The 27,236-nt window shown below is 37.3% G+C and overlaps 1 protein-coding gene across 1 annotated transcript in view; it reads left to right on the top strand.

The window, feature by feature from the left end:
• Cdh8 (cadherin 8) overlaps positions 1 to 27,236 on the top strand; it is a 385,799-nt gene that overhangs the window by 241,462 nt on the left and 117,101 nt on the right. Inside the window, exon 8 of the mRNA XM_032888162.1 lies at positions 7,469 to 7,605. Coding sequence (XP_032744053.1) covers positions 7,469 to 7,605 — 137 coding nt within the window. The remainder of the gene's footprint in view (positions 1 to 7,468; positions 7,606 to 27,236) is intronic.

Raw genomic sequence — 27,236 nt, 5'->3', positions numbered from 1 at the left:
TGGATACAATTATGCACTATTCATTTAATATTCTGGAGTGTGCATGCTTTCTATGAGCAATTTTTCTACATTGTATACTAGTTTGACCAAAATTGAAAATAGAGCAGCTAATTAAAGTCAAAGTACTCCTTCTAAGTACTTAGAATTTGTAGTGTGATTATCGCTTGTCATTGCATTGCAGGATACTGTACATATTATTTCAATGGCTTTGTGGCTGCAGAATAGGCATTATCTTCATTTACAACTAAAGACATTAGAATGTGACTGCAGTTGAATTATATATTAATGGCTACGATTTTATAGGAATAATTAAGAAATTAATGTATGAGGATTATCAAAATACTGAGAGACAGAACGTTTTTAACAATTAGTTAAATGTTTTACTAAGTATTACTATTGGATTTGCAGTCTACATTGACTGCTAGTGAGGTACTTTGTCATTTTTGTCTGTGTAGTGAACGCATAATCTGAATACTATTTGTGAAGAGTGAAGTTAAAATTAGTATTATCAATTATTCTAAAAGTTATCATTTAGGGCAAGTAAGGCCACCCTTCAATAATAGGCTGTCTAGATCTCTTTGGATTGGTGTAGTTCTACAGACAATCCCTGAAATTAGTTGAAATTCCTATGTCTTGATGGTGAATAATGAAGATTTTTAAAAGGCTTTCACATGATTCATTTTCTAGAGTTAAACTATCATTGGTGTTATTTGTTCCACTTTCCTTGATACACCCTTTCATTGACTACTAAACTTCCATCAAAGTGTTCCGTGTTAAAGTCTTCACAGACAGAGAACATATGTCTGTGCTAGGTTTTTTCTCTTTGCATTCTTTTTGTGGGAAGTATATTTGTAGAAGTTTATTCATCTTCCTTCTTTTTTTTATCTCACTCTTAGCTCCAAGAGAGCTATATTCTTTTATTGTCTTACCACATATAAATTAAGTTACACATTACAAAACTTATATCTACTTAATACAATGTCTCGTTTATAGCAGGAAAAACCTAGGTCAATACTCTAACAGAGCTCAGTTTCTATCATACCTGGTATGTGTCTTGAACTTTGTTTTTATTACTTGATAAATGTTACTCAAATTTAGATCATTAAACTATAGTCCTCTTGGGAGATGGCTCATTTAGAAACCAGGGTATAGTGAGAAATCGTAGAAAACTGGAGGCTTTCTCTAAAGCAGTGATTTTCAACTTCCTGAATTCTGTGAAATTTTAATACAGTTCCTCATGCTATGATGACCCCCAAACATAAGTTATTTCATTGCTATACACAGCTGTAATTTTGCTATTGTTATGAATAATAATTGTAAATAGGTGTTTCTTTGATGAGGTGACTTTAGAACACAGAGTGTACTTAGCCGAGAAGTTAGTAACCAAGGAATTTAGAAAATCATCAGATATCTCATGTGATATCACCCTTAGAAGACTGCAGTTTACATCACGTTGTTTCTTAATTGGATTGTTATCATAATTAGTAAAGCTCTGGAGTATATTGTGTATTCACTCTGTAGTTTGACTGTGTTGCCCGGAGTCACAGGGAATAACATGAAACCTAATAAATCCTGAAAGTGATAATTATCATAGAATTGTTACATTCCAATATTTGTAACTGCAGAGGAAAAAAAAATACATTCAGGAGGGGATGGAGTCTTCCTGTGGGTTGATGGCCTTGGGGCTAGGTCAAAATAAGAGAGTCAAGAATTATGTTGTTATTGTTATTTTTGTTGTTGGCGATGTTTGTGGTAGTGGTGGTGACCATGGTAGTGGTGGTGATGGTGGTGATGGTGGTGATGGTGGTGATGGCGGTGTGTGTGTTTATGGGCATGTTATAAGCAATGAATCTAATATAAATCTTTCACACCCAAACACTGAATATAAGAGGTCAAAATTTTGTGCCAAACACTGGCTTGAAAATATGAAATGAAATTATGTCTTGCAGCAGCATATTAATCCCGTAAAAGGTATTTTTATTAATCAGCGACAACAGAAAATGTGCACTTTCTCAACATAATAGAATTTTCCAAGTAGTTTTCACAAAACCAAGCAATGTTATTTTCTTAAACTCACTTCTGATATCAGACAGATAATCTGAATTGGATAAAATTCATGATATAAGTTCATGTCCAGTAAGAGCTTCATGCTAAATTGCCACTTTAAGCCACTGGCTTGGGTATTGTCTTGTATGTATAGACTTAATTCCATAAAGAAAATTAGTGAAGTCCTTAGCATTTACTTTCAGGATTCACAACTGTAGTGAAAAGTAAGTCAAGCCAAATATTTGATGGATTACAAGTTAGAAAATTTCAATAGGTTTTCTGTGAAACCAAAGATAATATGGTTTCTAAAACTCATCTTTTCCATATGAAAGAAATTATTTCCAAAGTCCTAATTATTTCATTTATATAATCACGACTCGAGAATCCCATTTTTTCACATTCTGCTTCCCACTGTATTAATGGAAAGGGTTTTTGTTGTTGTTGTTGTTTTTGTTTTTTGTTTCTCTTATTGCTGCAGGAAGGTGATTTTCCAAAGTGCATATTATTCTACTCAATATATCTTTTAACTAAAACATCACAAGTAATTGTGTAAAGGGTTCACAAACGTAACACATAAAATCTTAGGAAATCAGGATAGATATTTCAATCATGTATATAAAAAGTAAATTTTTTAAATGCATTTGCCAGGATATGTTTCAGATTTTAACATTAATTCTAGGACACAAACTTCTCCTTTCTTCTCTCTTTTTCCCTCTCTCTTCAATCTTTTTTAATAATGGGATTCACGTGTAATCACAACCTTACTCAATAAATGACTGTCTTGGCATAACATTGTCAAAATAGCAGCAAAATCTATCTAACTTACTTGATGTTAGGATGGATGAACAAAGCCTTCTTTTTTTTGTAAGTGAAGAGCAGGGGTCAGGTACATGTTTGAGGAATAATAGGAGAGACATTCTTCAGAAAGAAAGCCCAACAAAAACTGGGGCCAAGTAGTAAAGATGACTTGTGGAAGACTCATGACCTAGAAAGCCAATGTAGTTTCTCCCCTGTTCTACTGGAGTCTGTGTTCTGTTGAGATACCCACAGTCCCAGAGGTGAATAGCGATGTAGACAAATACTGCAAAGTGTTTGAGAAGAGTGTGAGGCTCTTTTAGGGCAGTTTGCTCTCATCACAGCTGCTAGAATATTTCAATTAGGACTTTTATCCACGTCTTTCTATTTCTGGACTCTCGTTCCCCCACTCAGTCTGGTCCCTCCGTGATTTCACCACTTATATACTTACCCCTATGCCTGTTATCAGTTGTGTTTCAACTCACCACAACACAAAACACTGTAGATGTGTTTTACCGTTTATAGACTAGCATCTAGGACTAAGAGGTTTCTGTGACACTGACCTCCTCCCATAATTGACTGTTAGCTGTGGAGTCCCTGGCATGAGGCCAGCATATATTGTTCCTTCTGTAACAATATTCAGTATACAATAATGCCAAGAACCTCAGCGTAGCTAAATGACTTGATGCTTCTGAGCCCTTTGTCTATGTGATCACATTTTCAAGACTTGTATTTCCTTGTATTTCCTCAGATTCCCAAATTTGAGTCATTATCCCTAGAAGTAACCCTATATTCCTTTGAGAATGTTTTGTCTATTATGTGCTAGTGATGAATCCTACATAGGAAATTATTAATCCAGACCAGTGACTTTTGTACTCTATGCAAAGGTTTGTGGCATGTGTTGTATGTAGCCTAGGACTTTCCTGATAGTCTAAGAAGAAACACACACACTAGCTATGCTATCAGTCATCAGTGCAGAATTTGAGAGATAATGAGGTGGATTAAAATTTATCCAGAGGCATATAAAAATGATGAGAGATAGAAGACATTATTCCTGACTTCCTGAAACCTAAATCCCAATTAACTTATTTAGCAATTCATCTTTACTTAGATCTCATATTTTAATACTTATGAATTACTGATATATTCAAATTGGTGGCTTCCAAATTAAGAAAAGGAATTACCTCTTTGCTGAGTCTTGTCTGTTCTAGAGACATTAAAAAACGCCATATATCGGGCAGTTTAAGTCAACAGTTTCTATGATTCAGACTTCCTGAAATCTGAGCCCAACAGAGCAGCTTCTGACAAAGCCCCCTCTTTTGCTTGATTCTAGAATGCTATCTCACTATTTTTTCATGTGGTACAAAGGGCTTGCTTACACTCTTCTCAGCCATCCACCCTCAATTTACTGGGGATTTGAATACCTAAATGTAAGGTCTGTGGGGCAGATAAACATCCCAACCTAATATCATGTCTATTTCCTTATTATTTTTAACATTCAGTATGCATGTACAATCCAAGTGTGACATTGACCCATAAGTGATATGAAAGCCATTACTTCATAATGGTTAGCATAATGTGGTTATAATGTATCATCTCATTTAATTATCTCAGTAATATTAATAACTATTATTACCATCTAATTCTGAGCATTTTCTGTATATGAATGAACATTAGAAGGGATCACAAATACATACACGTGATTTTTCTATTTACTAATTATGTTATATAAACACCCCATTTCCTTGAGAAATTTTACTCTATTCATTAATAGTTTGTTTTTAATGTCGGAGGATTTCCTATTCTAGAACCAACAGAATTTTAAGTCCATCAAAATAAATGTAAACTACTTCTTAAAGTGTTAGAGAGCAAAGCTCTTCTGGTGAGTACAGTTCTGAACTCATGAGAATGAAATCGTGTGTAGGAACACCCTACTATGATTGTTTCAGTTTGCCCAGATCCTTAATCTCTGTCCAGAATTCTGTTTTTCCTCTATATACCATGATGCTAATTGTATGATACCTACATCTGTATAAACATGCTCAGCTCTTTTGCTTTTTTTAAAAAAAAAAACAATGACCATTTTTATTGATTTTCTACCATATTAGATAAAATCCATAGTGTAGACATGGAATGATTGAAAGTACATGGGAAATTGTAACACAAAAGTACATAGGTTATACCAGTTTGTGTAAGAATTTCAAATCTTCTAATACTCATGCACTTTGAGGTCCTGGAAGCTGTTAATTCAAAGTAAAGGAAGAAAAGCCACTTCTCACTGTACTAGTAAACATCCAGTGTTGAGTTGTGCTTGTTGACCACAAGGTTGCCCTCATTTTCTCATCAGTTATCCATTCTTAAGAAAATTTATCATGACCTCAAACTGGCAATAAAATATGGAAAACAAACCTTTTTAGAATCACCACGTCTTCCATGACGCAGTCCATGTAAACCAGAACATTCAACTGATTCATTCTTCCTATCAAGTTTCCTCCATGGTAGAGTCATATAATGTTACTATGTATTTTACTTCTGATCTTAATATATGGCTGCATCTATTGCTTACCAACGAATTCATATGATTCAGTGCCTACTGTCTGTAATGAAGTGAAACTTTAAAAAGTAGGATGAATATTTGGTCCTCTATTTAATATATGGGAGTTAAATAACACTGACGTATTTTTTTAAGTCTTATGGCTTTTACATATTGTTAGAGAGGCATCATTATCCACTTTCCTTCAGCTAGTTTAAAATTATATTTACTGATCAAATTTAACAATTACTAATAAATGTATCTATACATAGGACTTATAGAATACCAAAGATTTTGATTAACTTTTAGTTTTGTAATCATTCTGTCCATATATATTTCATAATTTTTGCTACCTTAGTTAGCAGACCGTAAGAATGTAACAAAGAGTAAAATGGAGGGACTGGTAATGAAGAGGCCAAAATAAGCTTTCAATTCTCTGCAACTGATTGTGGATACATGCAAATGTAGCTATACACACATGTGCATTTGTACACATGCACACACACACGCACACACACACACACACACACACACACACACACACAGAAAACTCAGAACAGATATATTCTTAGCAAATTTCTTGTCTTCGTCACTCAACGTTGACTAAAGGAAAAAACAAGGAGCTTTGTTGCAAATATCTTAGGACCATTCTAACCAGTTTAGTCTAGATGTTCTAGTGACTTCATGACATAATCACTAAACAGTCATGAGGCATGCTTTGGAAAAAAGGTTCACTGTGCATTACTGATTTTGTTAATTCTTACTAATCATGGCTTTTGAGAAACTTGTTGCATTAATATGTGAAATATAAGCAGCACAAAAATAAAATTACAATAACCCTGGAATACCAGACACTTTTACTTAAAAGGAATGTGTTGAGAAATGATAATATAGCCTGCAGACATTTCTGAGCTTTTATAGGTGTCAGAGTGCATACAGTCTGTGGGACAAAGCACTTATCTTTCCAGGTATGTTATAGCTAACATTGGAATGTCTGTAGTTTACTCAGCCATTGTTTTAAAAGAAAACGTCCTTTGGTCTCATCTCCAATTACTGAGAATTCAAAGATTTTATAATTAAAAACTTCATGTTCAACATTTTATTGTTTCATTTCAACACCATGTTGTAGAGTTCTTCAATCCTTTGTGAATCCTTTCATTTTCCTGTTGAGTTGAGATGGACAATTTAAATCTCTATGAGATGACCAGCAACCACTATCTTAGCTTTATTTATTATGAATCATTGCTAAGTCAAAATCATAGTTTCACTAATTGTTTTACCAGGGAAATTATCTTTAAATAAATGTTGATAACATAATGTAACTTATGGTACTATTCTAAACACTTGCATGATAATTGACAGGGGATTCAACAATGATATTTCCTATTTTCTGGTCATTGAATCTAGTCTAATAAATAGATATACCATAATTTAATGAATAAAGTTCTGAAAGATGGAAGAATAACAATTTAGTGTATGACATATCTAGCTACTTATATCTATTAAAACATTTACTATAACATCAAGAACTACATGTTATTTTACCAATATGGAATAATTGAAAATCTAAATGATTACTTAAAATGCTGACATAACAAAAAATCAAGACAAAATAAAGCTTCAGAAACATCTAGTTAGACTATGTTTAGCAAAAACAAAAAACAAAAACAAAAAAATCTGTATTTCCCCAAACAGCTATAAATAACATTTTAGCAGCACACCCTGAATTGGCCTGAGTTTGTTGTTTTATATTGTATCTTGTGGCAATGGCTAATTATCATAAGTTGTCTAATAAATGTGATGGATGGTCCAATTAACTCTTCATCAGCATCAGTTTTTGAGGATGCTACCTATTGAAACCGATGGTGGTTTATGACCTCCATGTTGCAGATCTGGCTAATTGCTCCTTGGACAATAATTATTAAGTTTCCTGTGCCTCATACAGTCATTTTGTTTTACAAATTACGATGCCACAGAGTTTCCCAATTCATTTGGCTTCACGATTATGAGTCGCCTGGGATTACTCAAGGTTTTCTGTAGAAGGTAAGTGTCACAGGATACTTGGAAGAAATTACAGATCTCTCTGTTCTGTAGGTTTTCCATTGACCGCCACACTGACCTGGAGAGACAGTTCAACATCAATGCAGATGATGGGAAGATAACACTGGCGACTCCACTGGACAGAGAGCTAAGTGTCTGGCACAACATCACCATCATTGCTACTGAGATCAGTAAGTCTGGGCTTATTTCTTCCTTGTGTATATGTATTTATTTGGCACCCATTGAACACATGGCGAATGGTTTGTTCTGCCTAGATGGTTTGCCATTGAGATTTATTTCACTTTTCACAATAAGTCTTTGAAGGAGTCATCTCAACACAAAGCAATTTACACTGTAGTTAATTAAGAAATGTAATTAATATATGTTTGAAGGAAACATTTACATATCTGAATAGTTTGGGGTTTTTAATTATAGAACCATTACGATTTCTTCAATGAAATTCAACATGGTGTTTTCTGAAAATAATGTGTAAATTCTCCTCTTTTGCAGGGAATCAGTTTGTAGTATTACTAAAATAACACCTCTGTCTTTGATAATGTAGGGTGTTTTATACTTAATGAAGCTACTACAGCAGCCACACGCTAAAAATTCATATGACACAATCTTTGCAAGCTTGCACTTTTCGCTAACATTTTATTAAAATCAAAACAAAATCTTCCCATGAAGCAGGGGAGATTTAAGTCCCCAGCAATCATGTTCAAAGCCAGGTATAGCAGAGTATATCTGCATCTTCAGTGCAGTGAGGGGAGATAGACAGATCCTGAGAGTTTGCTTGACAGCAGGTCTAGCTGAGAAAGCCAGATCAAGGCTCAGTGAGAGATCTCATGTCAAAATGTAAGATGGAAAAACGACTGAGGAAAACACCACAGCGTCAATCTCTAGCCTTCACATACGTCTAAGTTGGGAAGTTCTCAAGTATGCACTCACACATGCACATGCACATATATACACACACAGAGCGAATCGTACCAAAAAGCACTCTTTTCATTTTATTTCAATGCAAGGTACACGTTCATAGTACATATTTATGGTCTTGTGGAAAACACGATAAAGCCTTCAACACTGTACAATTTCAAACAAGATGATACTGAATTCTAGAGACTTGTGAAAAAGAGAATATGAAAACAAAGGCAATATTAATCCCCCTGTTCTTAATCCATAGCAAAATAAGTTGGGGGGGGGGGTCATTAGAGTCATGGATGCATACCACAGAGAAGGTGCAGAGGAAGTTAGTGCTCTACACTCTAAATGCCACTCTTGCTCTCTGGTGACAAATGCAAAAACAAAGGAGCATGCCTGAGAAACAGGAGCAAAAAGATAGATGCCTCGGTTAGAGAGGGATGCATGTCTGAGCTGGGAAGAGGATGTCCTGATTAGAAACTTCTGAGGAGAGAGCTGTATCTGGATGCAGTCGGGCACATTTATCACCTTAGCACTGGGTGGAAAGTTTAAGGGAGACCTGAACTCCATCGAAACATGGGCTATATAATAAGACCCCCTCCCAAATCACAAATGCGCATGAGAGAGTCTAAAGCCAGAAGATCAGCTTCTGTGTGGGCGAAAACATATTTAAGCAGAAAGAACGTCTGAGTACTGATGGACTCAGGCCTTGGAAATTGCCCTCTCTGCTTTCAGATATTATTTTCTCCCCTAAGGACTTAGTTTGGCTACAGTTTTTTTTTCCTTTGCCATCTTAAGGGAATGATAAAACAAAGCCCATCATTTGCTGGTCTGGGTTTATTAGAAGCTTTAAGCCCATTCAGAAGTGTACAGACATGAAAAGCTTATAATTTATAGTGCTGAAGTGCCATTATAACCTTCAGTCTCTAAGAGAGAAGAAAAACTATAGCTCATTACATTAGTTTAAGAGCATGTAAAGCTGGAAAGAAAAATAGTTCTGTAGAAAGGATATAAGCAGTAGTTACTTTTAAAAGTACATTTAAAAGAGCGCAATCTATTCAGTTTAACCTTAACCCGTGCTCCATTTTTAATGAGAATGATTCCTCCACTTTAATATTCATCAAGGATGTCCCAATTATAAGCAATCATGTACTTCATGCTAAGGAACAAAAGTAAATGAATTCACCAAACAGGTGTTTAAGAAACATTTCAGGGCAATCTAGAAACAAAAGGTTCATTTTCCAGGAATCTCAAAATGAGAAAGACAAAAGGAAACAGATGTTCTGGGGCAGTGAGGTATTAACTTCAGGAAGACGACGGTGACAAACCCCCATCGGGGAAGATGCACGCCGGGTTCTTACTCCAGTAATCATTGAATCTGTCACTCCTAGCACCCATGAATTCAGTGTGGATACCACAGGGCACAAAACCACCGAATCTCTGCAGAGCTTTTCTCCCTCGGCCCCGGAAGCACCTACCTGTGAATGAGTGTACCGGGTGGGGTTGAGAGAGCTAGAGAGGTGAGAAAAACCACGAGTGCCTGAAACGCAATCTGTTCCATTTTAGAAAAAAAAATGCCAACAGTGACATTCTCTTGATGAACATAAGATGTTTGTAAAAACTGTTATGTAATAAAAATGGGAAAAAAAAGCCTTTTGGGTAATAGAGAGATAGCTGGTTAGAATTATCATTTTTTCATACGTACAAGAAAATCAAACTACAAAAGAAAATTGACAAAATAATAATTTTTGTAGTATATTCTCTTAGTAAGGACCTGGATTTGTGTCTGACAGAATTTGTCTGATTGGTTTCAAACAAAGGAAAAGCATAGAGTACTTCTTCCTTCAGATGAACTCAGCTTTACTGGGAACTTTAGAGAATTTGAAGTGTGTGTAACTATGTTGAGATAATATTCTGTCTGTCTCTCTGTCTCTCTGTCTCTGTCTCTTTCTCTGTCGCTCTCTGCCTGTCTCTGTCTATTCCTGTCTTCTAGTCTCTCTGTTCCTGTGTCTCTGTTTGTCTCTGTCTCTCTCTGTCTCTCTCTGTCTCTGTCTCTGTCTCTCTCTCAATCTCTGTCTCTCTCTCTGTCTGTCTGTCTCTCTGTCTCTCCATCTCTGTCTCTCTCTGTCTCTCTCTGTCTCTCTCTGTCTCTCTGTCTCTCTCTGCCTGTCTCTGTCTATTCCTGTCTTCTAGTCTCTCTGTTCCTGTGTCTCTGTTTGTCTCTGTCTCTGTCTCTGTCTCTGTCTCTCCATCTCTGACTCTCTCTGTCTCTGTCTCTCTGCCTCTGTCTCTGTCTCTGTCTCTCTCTCTGTCTCTCTATCTCTGTCTCTCTCTGTCTCTCTGTCTCTCTGTCTCTCTGTCTCTCTCTGTCTCTCTCTCTCTCTGTCTCTCTCTCTCTCTCTCCGTATGTGTGTGAGTGTGTGTGGTGTGTTTCACATACGTGTACATTCAACTTGACTATTGCTACACTGTGTGGTGAGTGCCACTGAGCTTCCATTATTCTTCAGCTTTCTCTCACAGTGCTGACGTTAGTTCAAGGCATTTTGAATTTAGGTCCCCCAGATTATATAGTAAACAGTTTACTCCTTGACTAATCTCCCAGACCCTGTATTTAATTTCATTTAACTTAATGAATACAATTACTTTAATTGGTTCTTTTTTTTCCAAGACAAATCATTCACATAAAAAATTTAAATGCAAAATAAATCTATTATCACTTTTTAAAAATTTTATTATTATTAATAATTTTACTGAGTCTTTTCTTTACACTCCAGATTTTATCCCTGTCCAGGTCCACCCTCTGACTGCTCCACCTCTCATACATCCTGCTCCATCTCCATGAGGATTTCCCCTCTAATTCCCCACCCCGCCAGACCTCCCCAATCTTTGGAGCCTCTAGTCTCTTGAGGGTTAAATGCATCTTCTCTGAATGAACACAGACCCAAAAGTTCTCTGCTGTATAAGTGTTGGGGTCCTCATATCAGCTGGTGTTGCCTGGTTGATGGTTCAGTGTCTGGGAGTCACTCCTACTTAAAATTTTTTTTTTATTTCTGTTTCGCTCTTCATTCATGTTCTTAACACTAACAAGAGTGACAATATAAGATAGATTTTTAAATGTTTCCTTTAAAGTAAATGTTAGGTTAGGAGGGATAAATAGCAAAACTATAAATGTTCAACTATAACCAGAAGGTAAACTAGAGATAAAAAGTTCACCAGACAAAGTAAAATGACTGTGAATATAGTTATAGCATTGTGTTGACTCAGTTTGATTATGGAGTATTTATCTTTAAATCCATAAGCCCCCATTTTAGAAAAAAATTTATTAAAAAAATTTATTATTTTTTAGAAATAAAATTTATTTATTTATTATTTATTTGTGTAATATTAATACTAAAGCTATCCAGGAGAAGGTTCTAATAGTGATAGGGAAGTATTCCTTTCCCAGAGAACAATTGTAAATTCCTGTCTGCATGCTTTATCATCAGATAAAAAGATTTTAACAAATGAAATTCAGCTAAGAAGTGGGTTTTAGGGAAGTCCATCTGTTCTCTATTTTGTGAATGAAGATGTCAGCCTTTATCCTCTTGTGTCAGATTAACTCAAATGAGGCTGAGATAGTTCCCCGGGTGCGTTACCAAAGTGTTTCAGTGATTACAGATCGAGCCTGCCTTTCTGATCACTTGGCACATCTCGCGTTAGATACGCATGCGCTATCATGAGATTAGGCTGGGGACTAGATCTCTGCTAGCTACCGACTCATCTCCAGAAACTACACCACGTGGCTGGTGTTGACCAGGACAGTATTACATACTTGTGTCATAACGTGTTGATCAATTTAATAATTAGATGGAATTGTATAGACTGCAATGCGTCTAATCCTTAAGCCAGCATTTGAAAGTAGATACGGTTATAAAGAGAGCTCAGGTGGTAGCACTCAGAGACGGATTGACTGAGTTGTTCAAAGGTTGGTGTGAAAACAAGTACAAAATCATCAGATGGATCCGCTTTCCTCCTCCTCTGCGTTCCTGCTCAATTTTAATTTCTGCCGTCAATACCTATTTTGCGAAGTGAATGAAGGAAACGGCTTTACTCTGGAGTGAAGAACACATGAGAATATTGGTTGGAGGACCTGTATCTATTCATATAAGAAAGTACCTTAGGAGCAAGTATATTCCTGTGCATGCTCAGTTAAGGTCAACTCAAAGAGGAGAAAATAGACGTATTCAGGGTCTGCTAAGGTCAGGGTCACCTAACTAATACTGAAATCGTTAAGATGGCTGGTTGGCAGAAGGACTTTCAGAATTGTGTAGCTTGTACCATAAAGACAGTGAAGTCGAATGCCTCTGGGCATATTCATGTTTCGGCACTTTATATAGTTGCAAAGTATTTAAAAATAATATTAAATTTCATAAACAGTCAGCCTCATCCCCCAAAAGTGCAGGAATTTTTATATAAAAGTGCCCGACTTGTTAGCAGTTAAGACTTTGAGGAAGGACAATTGTATATTGTCAAAGCAGGGTGTCTCATCCGAACATTTATAAAAAGGACAATACAAAGTTTTGAGTTTTTTTTTAAACTGGAATTTTAGCTCCAAATTGGAGACTGGAGAAGAGATCAGAAGTCACAGTGTGGTGGTATACTTCAAGGGTATTATGGTTTGCAATGAATACCCCCAGCCCTATTAACTTTCCATAATTGTTTATAACTCACCAATAAGAAACTGGGGTGGCAGTAAAGAGCAATTGCTGCTCTTGCAGAAGACCCATGATTGGTTTTCATCACTCATTCGCATACTCACAACCTTCTAGAATTCCCACTCCAGTATCATCTCCAGGAACCTATGGTAGGTACACTCTGAGGCAAGAATCTATTTTCAATAAGTAGAAGTAAGACAAATAATAGAAATATAAATAAATATGAAGTGGAAATTTAAAGGAAGATATATATCTGTTTTAAACCTATCAATATTCCAAGACGTTTCCCAATTAAATGAAAATACGCAAATGAATACAAGTATAAATGAGTAGTTGTTTAAAACAGCAATTAAATAAAGAAAAAGAAAAGAATAGTGCATCCCTTGTAATAGCACCCTGTCACTAAATTAGATCCAGAGAGATTCCAACAGCCATTTTTCCCAATGTGTCATCCTTCACCGAATTTACAAAATATGGTGACTTATTTGCATGTGTAAGTAATAAAGAGTGGACAGAGAAAGATGGTGTTTTGTGTTTGTTCTTTTTTTGGGGGGGGGTGGTTCTTCATCCACTTTGTGAGTTTTTATTGTGCCCTAGTCTGGGAGTTGAGGCAGAGCTTGGAGATGACCATTGTGAGTTCCAGACACAGCTATAGGAGAGATACGGAGCATTGAGGACTTTGAGAAATTGAGCTGCTTAGAATAGTCCGGGCAGGATCCTTGCACATGCACCAAACACTAGTTTTTAAAGCCTGCTCTGTGCAAGCCTCGTTAGTGTGGCTGGACAGTAAGGAAACGAGAACTCTGTACCTGGGTGCTGGCAATTATCCTTTACAGAAAGCACACTACTGGACGTTACCTGACAGTTTTCAAAGCAAGAAGCATATAATTGCCCGTTAAATTAATTTCTTTGAGTTGGTAATAATGCACTGCTCAGGCCCACTACAGTGAACGGTACACAATGCTGCAAATGAAGCTTTTCACTAATGATGGTTGAATCTCCCAGGGAAAATGCCCTGTTTGATCGCACTAAGGGAATGATTCTTCTTGGCTTAAAGCCCAGTTGCTAGAGTAATTGCTGCATCCAAAAGGTGCTTTGTCCAACCTAGGTTGCTAAAATTGTTTTTATTATTATTATTATAAGTTATTAATAATTGTTATTATTTATTATATATTTACTAATTTTGGACCACTCATGGAGAAGTTCTAGAATTGTTAGGAAGGCAAGACATGTCTTGGACAACTCTTGACAGAATATCTTTTCGTTTTTACTGTCACTTTACTCATCTGGGAAGTGGGAATCCTAGTTACTCTTTCGATGTTCTGGACAGTGAAATTGAATTTGAAGTGATAGTATTATGGCTCTGAGGAGTGTACCTATTCACTTTGGAAAGTGATAAAGTCTTCCTATTTTTTCAATAGCTAATCCAGTTCCTAGAGTTTGATTTATTTCTGAATTTAAGATTACTTACTTAATTTATGTTATCTACTCCCCAGTTTTTTTTTCTCCTTCCTCACAGCGAAACAAAAAGAAAACAGCAGCAAAAACTTAGAAAGGGATCAAATCCTGCTTGTGCTGACAGGTGTAGGTCTTTGTGTGACTCATTCTTCAGTGACCTCCCTCATCTCATGCCCTTGGTTCAGGCATGGCAGATTGACCCGTGATTGGTGAATAAATAAAGTGGAGTAGGCACGTGCTTAAGTATTTTTAAGCTGAGACAGACTGATCGAACCAGAGGATTCAGATTTATCAGTAAGAAAGTATGTAGGCTTTGGGGTGTGTCTTTGCCTATCAGGGGTTCAGGCTAGAACTTCCCTAGGATCTGGAACATTTTGTTTTTCAGGTAGAATGAGAGTGGAAGACAGGAGTTATAAGTTTCCTGTTTACTATAAATGGCTCTCTCATCCAAAGCACTATCAAAGTCTTAGTGTGTACTCTGGTAATTCTGAAGTTTTTAAAGTGTATCTCCTTGTTGGGCATCGATGGAAGGAGAAGCCCTTGGTCCTGCCAAGGTTGGACCCCCAGTCTAGGGGAATGTCAGTAGGGGGAGGTAGGAAGGGGGTGGATGGGGAGGGGAGCACCCTTATAGAAGAAGTAGAGGGGGATGGGATAGGGGGCTTAGGTCTGGGAAACTGGGAAAGGGAATAACATTTGAAATGCAGGTAAAAATTATCCAATTTAAAAAAAAAAGACTATCAATAGTTAAATCACCTACTCTTGAGCAACATTATATTATCGTTGTGTTTTGTAAATCAGTGATTTCTCCTTGAGACCCAGAAAATACTTAAGAAATACTTACTAGGTAAAGGAGTAAATAAAGAGCATAAGACATTAACAGCATTAGGGAATAGCCGGTGACTTCTGACTTCAGACAGACACTATTAATTGATTATGGGAATTAAATTTTAAATATATTCCACTCAGTGATTAGTTGTAAATTTCAAGCTGAAAAGCACACAGTACTATTGGTATGTAGATTCTTAAGTCTTTTTTTTTTTTTTTTTTTTTTTTTTTTTGTAAGTGGCTGACACAGTCTGCAGGGCAAGTGTGAGGCTGCATTCCTAGTATGAAAATTGTGGGGCATTGATTGTCCATGCAGTGGCTTCTCGTGGCGGATCAACCAATCTTGGGAGTAAGAGGCAACAAGAAAGGTGTTAGTGGAGAGGACCCCAAGGTCTCCTGTCACCTTCTTGAAAGAGCCTGGCATGCTGATCTAGTGAGATTTATTTCTCTTCCCTTCAAGAGCCCTGAGGCAAGCCTCAAACAATGCCATCCCATAATTCATTACCCAACAAGTCCGCTTATCATTTAATCTGATCTGTATTGAGCAAGAGGCAGCAGGCTACAGAGCAGCAAAGCCCAAATAAAGAAAGTGCAGCGTGTTTTCTGATTACAGGAATCCTTAATCCAAATCTCTGGGAGTCAGGCTAAAAATACAGCCTCTGTTCCCTCTGAATGTCCCCCAGCCACCTGCACTTCAGAGCAAGCCAAGGAGACCGTTATAAAGATGATAGACATGGAAACTATGCTAATTCGTGGTTACTATATGCCAGTCAATCTGTAGCCACATTTACTTGTATTATATCTAGGAGCTTGGAATCTCTCTTAAGACAAAAAACTACCCTCAACTGTAACCCAAGTTCAAAGACTGTTGTTTGCTACAAGGAAGGGCCACACATGCTCAGCTTATAGCTGCCAAGTGTCTGCACCCAGACACATACATTAGCTAAGAAATGAGACGCTACTGGGCTTTTGAGTTGCAGTGATTTTGGAGAAAAAGCTGCATCAAAATTGTGATAAACAGCAAGGACTGGTGAAGTGTACTTTAAGTTGTAAAATAGCCAAAATCCAGTTAGCCTTGCCAACGCATGGCATTTCTTCTTACGGGTGTAGTAATTTTCTATATTTTCATAAATAGCCAAATACCAGGAGCTGACAGGGTTCGTATCATTTCAGTATCCTATGCCCCTTGACTGTGTGTTCAAGTTAAACTCTACTTTGAAGCAAGAGGGCAAAATTAAGTGTCCCCTGAAAGTGAGAAAATCAGGAAGAAGTAGACATGGCTATAAAATAAATTTGAATGCAATTCTTGCCTCTTCTGATTGTGAGACAGGAACAAACATACTAACACACTAACAAAGAAAATAAGTACTGAGGATCTGAGAATTCATTCTGGAGCAGGAGAGCTCATGAACAGGTGGGAACACAGAGAATGGGGTGGGCAACTTCTGTGAGCCAGCATTCAGAATCACTTAACCCTGATTTCAAGTAAGTTCCCTATTTGGACTAAGGCTGTTGGTCTCATTATGAGAAGCAAATGCTAATCTTTACTCAGAATCAAAGAAAAGCCCGATTAGAGGTGAAATTTGAATAAACCAAATCTACTTCAGTTTGAAAGTAATGCTTGAGGAGCAGTAGACACTTGGGAGACTGTAAGTCCTATTGCCTGGGACACGGAGACGTAAGTGAAAGTGTCATGCTTGCTCTGTGCTATGCAGGGGTCTAATCTTATCTGTGCCTGCTAATATGATTAACTCTCACATTGCTGTGGGTCAACGCCACCCTTTCTTCCTCCCAATTGATTGATGACTGTGGATTTGATCCTAAGTCTGTCTGAGTCTCAATCCAATTTCTGAATCATATTATACATCTGCTCCTGAAGATTAATGAAGATCACTTGGCTCATGCAGATAAAATTTCGAGTGGGTTTTTGTAAAAAACATGGTTTCCTTTTCCTTTCTGCTCACTCCAGTCTTAGTTTTCCAAATCTTCATAAGCAAAGGTCAGCAACTTTGATTATGCAAAGGTTTTCCCATTATTTTCCAAATTTTAGGATCCACACTGTTTTCAAGAAATTCTTCCTTAGAGATTTTGAAGTACAGAGGGCAGCTTTACACTTTGTTCCCACTGAAGGACCTGAATGGGTTTTGATGGCATGGTCGTGACCCACATGAGCATGAGAAATTTACTGTTCACATCTGTTGAAATCGTCTGCACTGGAATGTGGAATTTTAGAAATCCCTGTTTCCTTAATTCCAAAATTATTAAAGTCTGAATTGGGGGCTAATATCGATGTCTAAGTGTTTCTGCTCCCCACTAGGGTAATCTAGGAATGACACTGCAGTTCGCACCACATCCCCTTGAATGCGAGGTAATGGGCAAGAGAGTTAGGCAGAAAATAAAACTGGATTAAAATTGTGGAAAAGAATGGCTGGGACATCACAATCAAAAAATATGAATTCCAAGGGAGCTTCTACTAGAAGTTTCTTTGCTCTATACAAGCAGTTTCCATGGCCTGACTAATGTGGTAATCAGTGAAAATTAAATTTTCATGTTTAATAGGAAGCTGAATTTCACTTGGAATATACACCTATATTATATTATAATGTACATATCACATATTCAGGTCACATATTGTATAAACTAGTTTTAATAAGGGGGGGGGGATGGGGAGGGGAACACCAATATAGAAAGGGAGGGGGAGGGGTTAGGGGGATGTTGGCCTGGAAACCGGAAAGGGAATAACAATTGAAATGTAAATAAGAAATACCCAATTTAATAAAGAAAAAAAAATAGATGTCGTTTTCAAACAGTGGAGTGCTGAGCAATCTCTGAGTGTGCTTTTTTATGGTGAGCTCCATTCACACCATGTTTAAGGGATGAAACCTGTTTTATAAAAACCACTTTTTCCTGGCTTTATTTAACTGCTTTGTTGAGCCAACACATAAACAACTAATGCACCGTGGAAAAAATATGCGCTTGGAAAAATTTTCTTTTATTGATGGTGTTTAAATAAGATTTGTCATTCGGTTGTGTGTTAGGCACAGTATCTAAGTCTCTCTCTGCCTGTTTAGATTTCAGTATCTCGGAATGTAAAAATACCCACACTGAGGCAACACTTGATTTCCTGCTGAATTGTTTTTCACATTTCCAATATAATTATGTCACAGTTACAAAGAAACAAAGATGAACTCTGCTGAATACCATAGAAACCCGAGTTTGTTTATTCAAAAAAAAAATATATACAAAAAAAAAATCTAAGACAGACACTGATGTGAGGGTGACTTAGCAGGGTAACTGATACCTAAAATAAACTTGAAAATATCTAGATGTTTATTAGAAGTGAATGGTTAGACATGGACCTTAAAGAGCTGCTCCATATCCTATAAATGACCCCTAGCATAAGAATATAAGACCTTAGAGAAAATATGAAGTGCTGATATCATTATCTTCTCGTGAACTCTGTCCTGTGAATGAGTGCTTTTGTCTGTAATGGCATCTATCATAAACAGCTTTAAGGTCGAATAGGCCATTACTAAGTGTACCAGATAAATATAGAATATCTGTTTAACATATGAGTTATTCTAACCAGGGACACGGGTTGTTGAAAGCCTCGTTCTTGTCTCCGTGAAGCTTCTGTAGAGAAAAAGAAACAGCATTTGGCTACAATTATGTTATGCAGCTGGAGATAAGACACATGCTCGCAGCAAATGTAAGGAAGTGATAAGTTTGTTCTAATAAGTGCTTTATTCATGGTATATAGTCAAGTCAGGCCGCGCAGCATGAAGAGAAGTAAAACAAGACCGCCATAGACCCTGAACAACAGAAGGGATTCCAAAAAGTTTCCCTTTTGATTGTAACAAAAACGAGTGGCTTGTTCATCTTGATATAATTTTTGTATATATGGCAGCTTTAAACACAGTTGTAGGGTGGTAGGTCCCGTATCTGCTTCACCATAGGGCTTGGCTGCTTAGAGAGGCAAGATGCTGGAAGTTGACCACGCTTACCCCAAATCATCGCTGGGCTGGTGCTGGACCCCAGGGAAGCCCTGGGACACTGCTCTGAAAGTGGGAAAGCAGAGTCTACGGCGCAGGATAGCCAGAGCTGCTTCGGGGTCCCCTGAGCTGTCTCGCTCTCAGACTCTTGGACATCCAGGTGCCTCTGGAAGAGCTGAGAATAGAGTGGGGGCCTGTGGGCTGGATCTGGCCTAGGCTGGGGGAAAAGGGTGTCATGGAGGAGCTCTGGCTTTTTGGCTTGAAGGCTGCAGACCTGGTGGCAATCTTGGCACGAGGTGTAGAGAGCCCTTCTACTGGAGACTGTATGGTGTCTCTATAGGCAAAGGCCTTCTCCATGGCTCCCCAGGGTGGATCCCAGTGAAAAGAGGCAATCCATGCTTTTAAGGTCATTAATTTTCATGGTGGAATGTAGATGTGTAAAACCATACCCCATTTCTCAGGTTGGGTCTGAGATTGAATACCTTTTGCAGGGAGGAATGTCTGGGAAGCTTATTGGCTAAGCCCTCCAGGCCTTTAGATACCTCATTAAATTGAGATCTGTCTTGAGCCTACATCACTACAGGGCTTGTCCTTTTCCTCATGTATATATGTAGGGGCTTGGGGCATTGCCCTTATGTGACTGATGCCACAAGTCTATGGATGGCTGCAGCTAGTGACTGGGGCCTGGTACCCAGAAACAGCCAAAACTCCCACTATCCCTTCAGAGTCTCCGGGCTTCTAGCCTTAAATCAACCGGGAACCATACTTTTACAGTTCCACACACAGTTATTTTCATGAAGACCTTCTAATTATATTTATGAGTAGTGACGAAATTTGAAATATGGCCCAAGTATGAAACTTTTTTGAGGGTTAATCTGATGATAGAAGTAGAAATTATTATATCACAAAATTCTGTTCCTAGCACATGATTATCAAAACTATTTCATTTAACCCTCATGGCTACATTGTTAAATTTATGGAAATTAAATAAATTTGAGTGTACTTTATCTGTGGGATTGAGTTTTATCTTTATTGTGCATATAGGAAATCCTAAATGGTTAAAAAAATTTTAAATTCAGAAAATTCTAGTCACAGTTTGTTTGTTTGACACCTGCAGAGTAGTTGGGGTAAATCAGCACAGATATACACAAGGTCTATCCCTGGTTATAACAGGTCAGAACAGGTCGTTAATATTTTCATACCTTTAAAATCAATTCTAAGAAAATCACGGATACCAAACAGGCTATTAGCAACCCCTAATATGTATCAATTGTAGTAATCAATATAATATATGTAGGTATATGCATTTGTATAACATCTCTACAAAGAATGTAAAATAAATAATGACTTGAAATGTTGAAAGTTAGTATTTAATGTTAACATACTTTTAGGACTTATGTTTGATATTCTGTGTATGGGGGAAAGCATAAGTATCATGATGCTTGTGGATTACTTAGGAAGAAGATAAAACATGTAAGAGCACATATAAAATTCCATAGTTTTAAATCAGTCTTCCCTGAGAACCTGACTTGCTGTCACTCTGCTATGAACACTTTGGGGATATTTTAAGGGTAAATATCTTAAAATCATGTCATTTCCAATGGGAAAATTCAGATTTAAAAATTTGTAGTGCTTTTAAATCCATATTTGAGAAGTTGGGCTTTGTTCTTACGATTACTATTTAATGCTTGAATTACCCTAGATGCACAGAACACACGAAACTCAAGAAGGATGACCAAAATGCGAACGCTTCACTCCTTCTTTAAAAGGGGAACAAGAATACCCTTGGGAGGGAATAGGGAGGCAAAGTTTAGAACAGAGGCAGAAGGAACACCCATTCAGAGCCTGCCCCACATGTAGCCCATACATATACAGCCACCCAATTAGATAAGATGGATGAAGCAAAGAAGTGCAGGCCAACAGGAACCTGATGTAGATCTCTCCTGAGAGACACAGCCAGCATACAGCAAATACATAGGTATTTATTAAACCACTGAACTGAGAACGGGACCCGGTTGAAGGAATCTTAGAAAGGACTGAAAGAGCTTGAAGGGGCTTGAGACCCCATATGAACAACAATGCCAAACAACCAGAGCTTCCAGGACTAAGCCACTACCCAAAGACTATACATGGACTGACCCTGGGCTCGAACCTCATAGGTAGCAATGAATAGCCTAGAAATAGCACCAGTGGAAGGGGAAGCCCTTGGTCCTGCCAAGACTGAACCCCCAGTGAAGGTGATTGTTGGGGAGGGGAGGGTGGTAATGGGGGAAGGATGGGGAGGGGAAGCCTATCTACAAATGGAGGGGGAAGGGTTAGGGGGATGTTGCCTGGGAAACCGGGAAGGGGAATAACAATCGAAATGTAAATAAGAGATACCCAAGTTAATAAAGATGGAAAAAAAGAAAAAGAACAAAGAAAAATGTTAAAGACAGAAGAGGCAAAGAAAATGGGAGGAAGAGAGAGCTCAGGAGGGAGGGGAAGTTGGAACACAGAGATGATCAAACTGCCTTCCCATAAATAAGTTACACAAAGTAGCAAGCACCCAACACAGAAAATAAGATGCTCACTCATCTGTCCCCAACACAACATAAGCACTGAACTATATTACAGATCTACATTCAGTAGTAGTTGTCCACTGAATCATGTATGGGAAGAGAAGTGAGACAGAGTGCTCTGCAGAAGCGCAGGGACAGGGCAAGGATACACAGGGCATCAGCAACCATGCCTGCCAATAAACTGCCTTTAACTGGTTGGTGAGATACTAGAAATCAAAAAGTAACCAAGTTACAACCTCCATATACTTTATTTTAGTAAGTCTTGTATGAGGTGAGATGATTTTACTTACACGGAAACTGGAAGGCTTATTATAAAGCAAGTAAAATCTTTTAACAATTTGAAACTTATCTACAATCTGTCCTGAGGTGACCAGAGTTGAATTTGACATTGTCACTAATAAATGTAGAGACTTAACAATGTAATCTGAATTAAAAACAATTTCAGAACTTAAAAAAAAAGGGTTGGGGATTTAGCTCAGGGGTAGAGCGCTTGCCTAGGAAGCGCAAGGCCCTGGGTTCGGTCCCCAGCTCCAAAAAAAAAAAAAAGAAAAAAAAAAAAAAAAAGATTACTATTTCTCTTTATTTTGGAACCAACTTTCTAGTTTTGAACTTGTTATTTTAAAGGAAACAATTGACAGTATATATTTGGACATTGATTAAATTTGATGTTTCAAGAAAAAAATAAATTTTTGGAAAACTTAAAAATAAAGGATTACTATAATTCTTCCTCGAGGTTTTCTTTATTAACTCCTTGGGTGAAGATTTACTAAGATTTGTTTACAGATCGTTGATAGCATATATACTATTGTAGCCTGTCTTGATGATGCTGACCACAGGATTAGGGGTGGGAAGTTTTGAGTTATGATATGTTTATTAAAATCTGACATTATTTTTTGTTGGGCAAAAATGCTCATTTGTATTTAGTTTTTGTTCATTATTAGTAATTTCAATAATATGATAGTTCTAAATTATTATGAGTTGAGTCTAATAGTATTCAAAAATTGTGTTTAAAACTTAAGGAAAAATATTTGAACTATGAAAGTTCATTATTCTCTGGGACAACAATGATATACTATATACAATGATATAGGGGAATTTTAGAGCCCTAAAAATGTTCATTGACCTTCAATCTAAAACATGAAGACATGTTTTGCCCTTTATACTATCCTGTTAGTGACAGAAGTTAGGAATCTCATTAGTTCCCAGATTTATGTTTCAGGTTGGTGAAATTGCTGAATGGCTAATAATGCATGTATTTGTATATTCTTGACATTTTTGAAATACAATCATTTTAATTACTATTGTAATAAAAAGTAAGATGCATACCACAGTAAGAAAAATCACTCGTGAATAAATGTTTTAGTATCCTTCAATTACTTTATGTGGCTAAAGGAGTCCACAAAAACAAATTTTTGAGAACTGCTGCCTTGAGAAGGCATTTATTAACCAAATTCCTTTGAGGTAAATAGTTTTCAATATTGTTATGAGGCATATTTCCACATTGTTTTAAAAAGTGTCACTTTTAAAATGTGTGTTTTATACTGATAGATATGTATGTGTCCTTAATATGATTTTGAATATAGAGTACCGACAGGGTTTGGATATTAAAGCTCCTTTATAGGATTAGGGTTTTTTTTTTCCTTCATTTAATTAATTTTATTGCACTTACTAAGGATTTTACCAATAACCATTTTCAAGAACTACTACAAATCATCTTTTTCACCTATTCTATCAATTAAAAGCCTAAATCCTAAATGTTTTTCCCCAAAGAGTTTGTTGCTGGTTAATATCTCCAGGCATATGTGGGAAGTGGTCGTCATTGGGTTGACCGCCAGCATGGATCTGGGTAGTTTGCGTGACCCACTGTGCTCTGAGTCGTCTTCAGATGTAAACATAATGTGAAAAGAATTATGTGGTCATAGTTTCTCTACAGTTTTATTTAGGTCATTGATGGTCCAAGTGAATTATAGGTAAGTGTTAAAACCACTGTACTGCCTAAAATCCAGTACAGTTCCTTCCCTGAACTGTCTGTTGGCAGTAACAGCACTTAAGACATTTGTCTCTTGATCTGAAGAACCCCAAAGTAAGCTCATCAAAGCATTAGTAAACTTGAGAAGAAACATAGAAATGCTCAGGAGGCAGGAGCTGGCCGATCTCTGTGATCAAAGGCAGCCTGGTCTACAGAGGCAGGGCTACACATAGGAACAGTGTCTCAAAAAGTGAACAATGACAACAACAACAACAACAACAACAACAACAACAACAACAACAACAAGGAAAAGTCATATTAGGGAATGAACTGGAAATAGTTGAAATGCTGAACATCAGCCTTAATTGAAAACAGCTAGAGCCAGGCATGGTGAAAGATCGAATTTCTGCAGGTGAACCTCTTTAGGGAGTTCTAGAAACAATAAGAGGTATAAACCATCAGATTGACGTCTTTGAATTTTTACAGGGTTCTAGATCTCTTCCCTTCTCACTGTTTCTTGTCCCCTTTAATGTAGATGGCCGGTTCCTCCAAAGAGTCCTGCTGGAATTATGTTCTGTCCAAGTTCAGTAACAAGGGCCGGACATCCTGCAAACAGGAGCCCAAATGAGTCCACCCTCCTTCAAGTTCTTGTCAGATACTTGTCAGCAAGGAAGAGTAGTTAAAATAATTATATAATATATTTCAATAATACCTGGCTACCAACACCACAGTGAATGTTAGGAAACTCAAAAAAGAAACATTGACATTTCAATGTAACTTTCTACGTTGGTACAAAAATTGGTGGCATTCATACAGGTCAAAATTTTTCCCAGCCCAGATAGAGACCAGCCCACTGTTTCTAAATCCTCTTTAAATGTACATTTTTATTAAAATATTATGACATCGTTAAATCACTTCTCCATTCCCTTTCTTTCCTATAGCACCTCCCTTGTTCTCTCCATCCAATCCCCTACAACTCCTCCCACACTCTCAAGTAGTCTCTTTTTCATTATTGTCATGACATGTATGAGTACATAAGCACAAATATAGCAGTACGAACCACTGAGTCTATTTTTGCTGTTTCCGTGTATAAAATTTTAGCTCAGAACACTTGTATTTGGGTATTGGAACTGTTTGAGAAGTACATGGAGTGCTAAGCGTGTAGATCTTATAGAGTTGAAAACAACCCAGCAATGTGCTCCCAGAAAGAGAGATGCTTTCTAAGGACTGAACTTTGAGTGCTTAACCTGGATGCAACTGTGCTTCCTGTCCAGGCAGATAATCCCTGAATAAGGCCATTGCATACCTAAGATTACCCAGCAATCCCATATTCCTTCTATTCCATGTTTAATTTACTTTTTATTTTCACAAATTTAAAATCAGGTTTCAAAAATTGAAGTTAATAATAAGAATGGTTAACAATGCTTACCCTTCGGTCATTTCTTAAGTATTCTTTGATCAGTGGTTGAGATAAAAGCATTTTAAGTTGTGATCATGCTCGATGCCATGGGCATATTATCAATACCATAAGAATGATAATATTTAGAAAGCTATTGTTTCCTCTTCTCCCTGAAAGTCTGCATTCGTAATTCTTGACAGTACTAGGCTTTGACAGTAAATCTTCTTGCTGCCTTACCAGTATGACATAGTACAAATGCTATTGTCAAATATTTTATGTTTAACAAAATACTAGCAAATTTGGTTAATTGTTATGCTTTTACCCTCAGAGTGTCTAACTAATACATGGTAATGTTGAAGCTACACTTCTTTTTAAAATGTGAAAAGAAAGTGGCCATTCTTACTATCCTGGGACAAACATGCTAATCCTAGTGAATTTAGCAAAGTGAATGACATTTAAGAAGAATGTAAATAAGAAATACCCAATTTAATAAGGATGGGGGAAAAAAGGAATTAAGATATAGGAGAAATATGTTTTGTAGAAAAGGATAAATTTGGCCCCAGTTGGATGGTTTTAAAGTTCATAAACTTTGTGGAGCCCACAAAGTAAGTGTTTGAATTAGGCCACTCTGGAGGTTAGCATTGGTGTTTTAGGCAAACCAAATATCTGAGAGCTCAAGTTGTCTTCAAGATTATTCACCTACAAAGGCATTTTGCAATGCAAAGGTTGCTCAGGAATTCCCCAACTGTTCTTTTCTTGAGTGAGATATGTTGACAAAGCTAGATGTTCTGTGGATCACTTCTAGGGACACGCATGGCATTGGTGATTATAGAGTTGTCTGTTGATCACGAACCGATCACACCAAGTTTGAAACAGTAAGGCTGGCGTCACACAGACAGATAACATACGGAAATCTACTGGTAAACATCTATTTGACTGAAGAATTTACATCGTGTGTGTCTTTACTGTCCCTAGAAACAGGATGCCTCTGTGCAGTGCAGCATGCATCCTTTACTCCAACTGCGGATTTTCCTGTAGCACATCAGCGGACCCCCAGAGAGCATTTTGCTTTGCTCCTCTAAGGACTAAAGTTGTCTTGAAAGATGGTAGAGTCTCTGTAACACAGGTCTCCTCAGCATGCCAGACATAATTTGCGAAAGTCCAAACTCGGATTTTGTATAATGTTTTCTATGCAATATTGAAATGAGACCTTTAAATAGGTAAATTATGTTAACACCAATTTCTAGATAATATATAATATATTCAGGAACCCACCCAATTTTATCAAGTTTAAACATCACATTTTGTGATCTTTAAATGTTCACAAAGATTGCCTTGTGATACCAATAAACTATATGTATTTAAACATCTTATGGATATCTGTCACAGAGCACATTTTGTTCTCTCATTTGAGTCAAAATGTTTCCATTTGGAGAAACCATTTCCCATTTTTCTAGAAAAATTATCCTCAGATTTTTTTTTAATTTTCCCTTTTGTTGATTTTTTTTCATTTTTATTAGATATTTTCTTTATCTACATTTCAAATATTATCCCCTTTCCTGTTTTTCCCACTGGAAACTCCCTATCCCATCACTCCACTCCTTGCCTCCATGAGGGTGCCCCCCCCACCCACTCCCTCCCTCCTCCCTGCCCTGGCATTAAACTATACTAGGGCATCAAGCCTTCACAGCACCAAGGACCTCTCCTCCCATTGATGCCGGACAAAGCCATTCTCTGCTACATATGCAGCTGGAGCCATGGGTTGTTCCATGTATAATCTTTGGTTGGTAGTTTAGTCCTTGGGAGCTCTGGGGTATCTGGATGGTTGATATTGTTCCTCCTATGGAGTTGAAAACCACCTCAGTTACCTCAGTTCTTTCTCTACCCATCCACTAGGAACCCAGTTTTCAGTCCAATAGTTGGATCTGAGCATTTGCCTCTGTATTTGTCAGGCTCTGTCAGAGCCTCTCAGGAAACAGCTATATCAGCCTCCTGTTAGTATGCAC

This window comes from Rattus rattus, chromosome 17 (assembly GCF_011064425.1).
Source record: "Rattus rattus isolate New Zealand chromosome 17, Rrattus_CSIRO_v1, whole genome shotgun sequence".
Lineage (NCBI taxonomy): Eukaryota > Metazoa > Chordata > Mammalia > Rodentia > Muridae > Rattus > Rattus rattus.
This window is presented reverse-complemented; position numbering and strand designations above follow the sequence as displayed.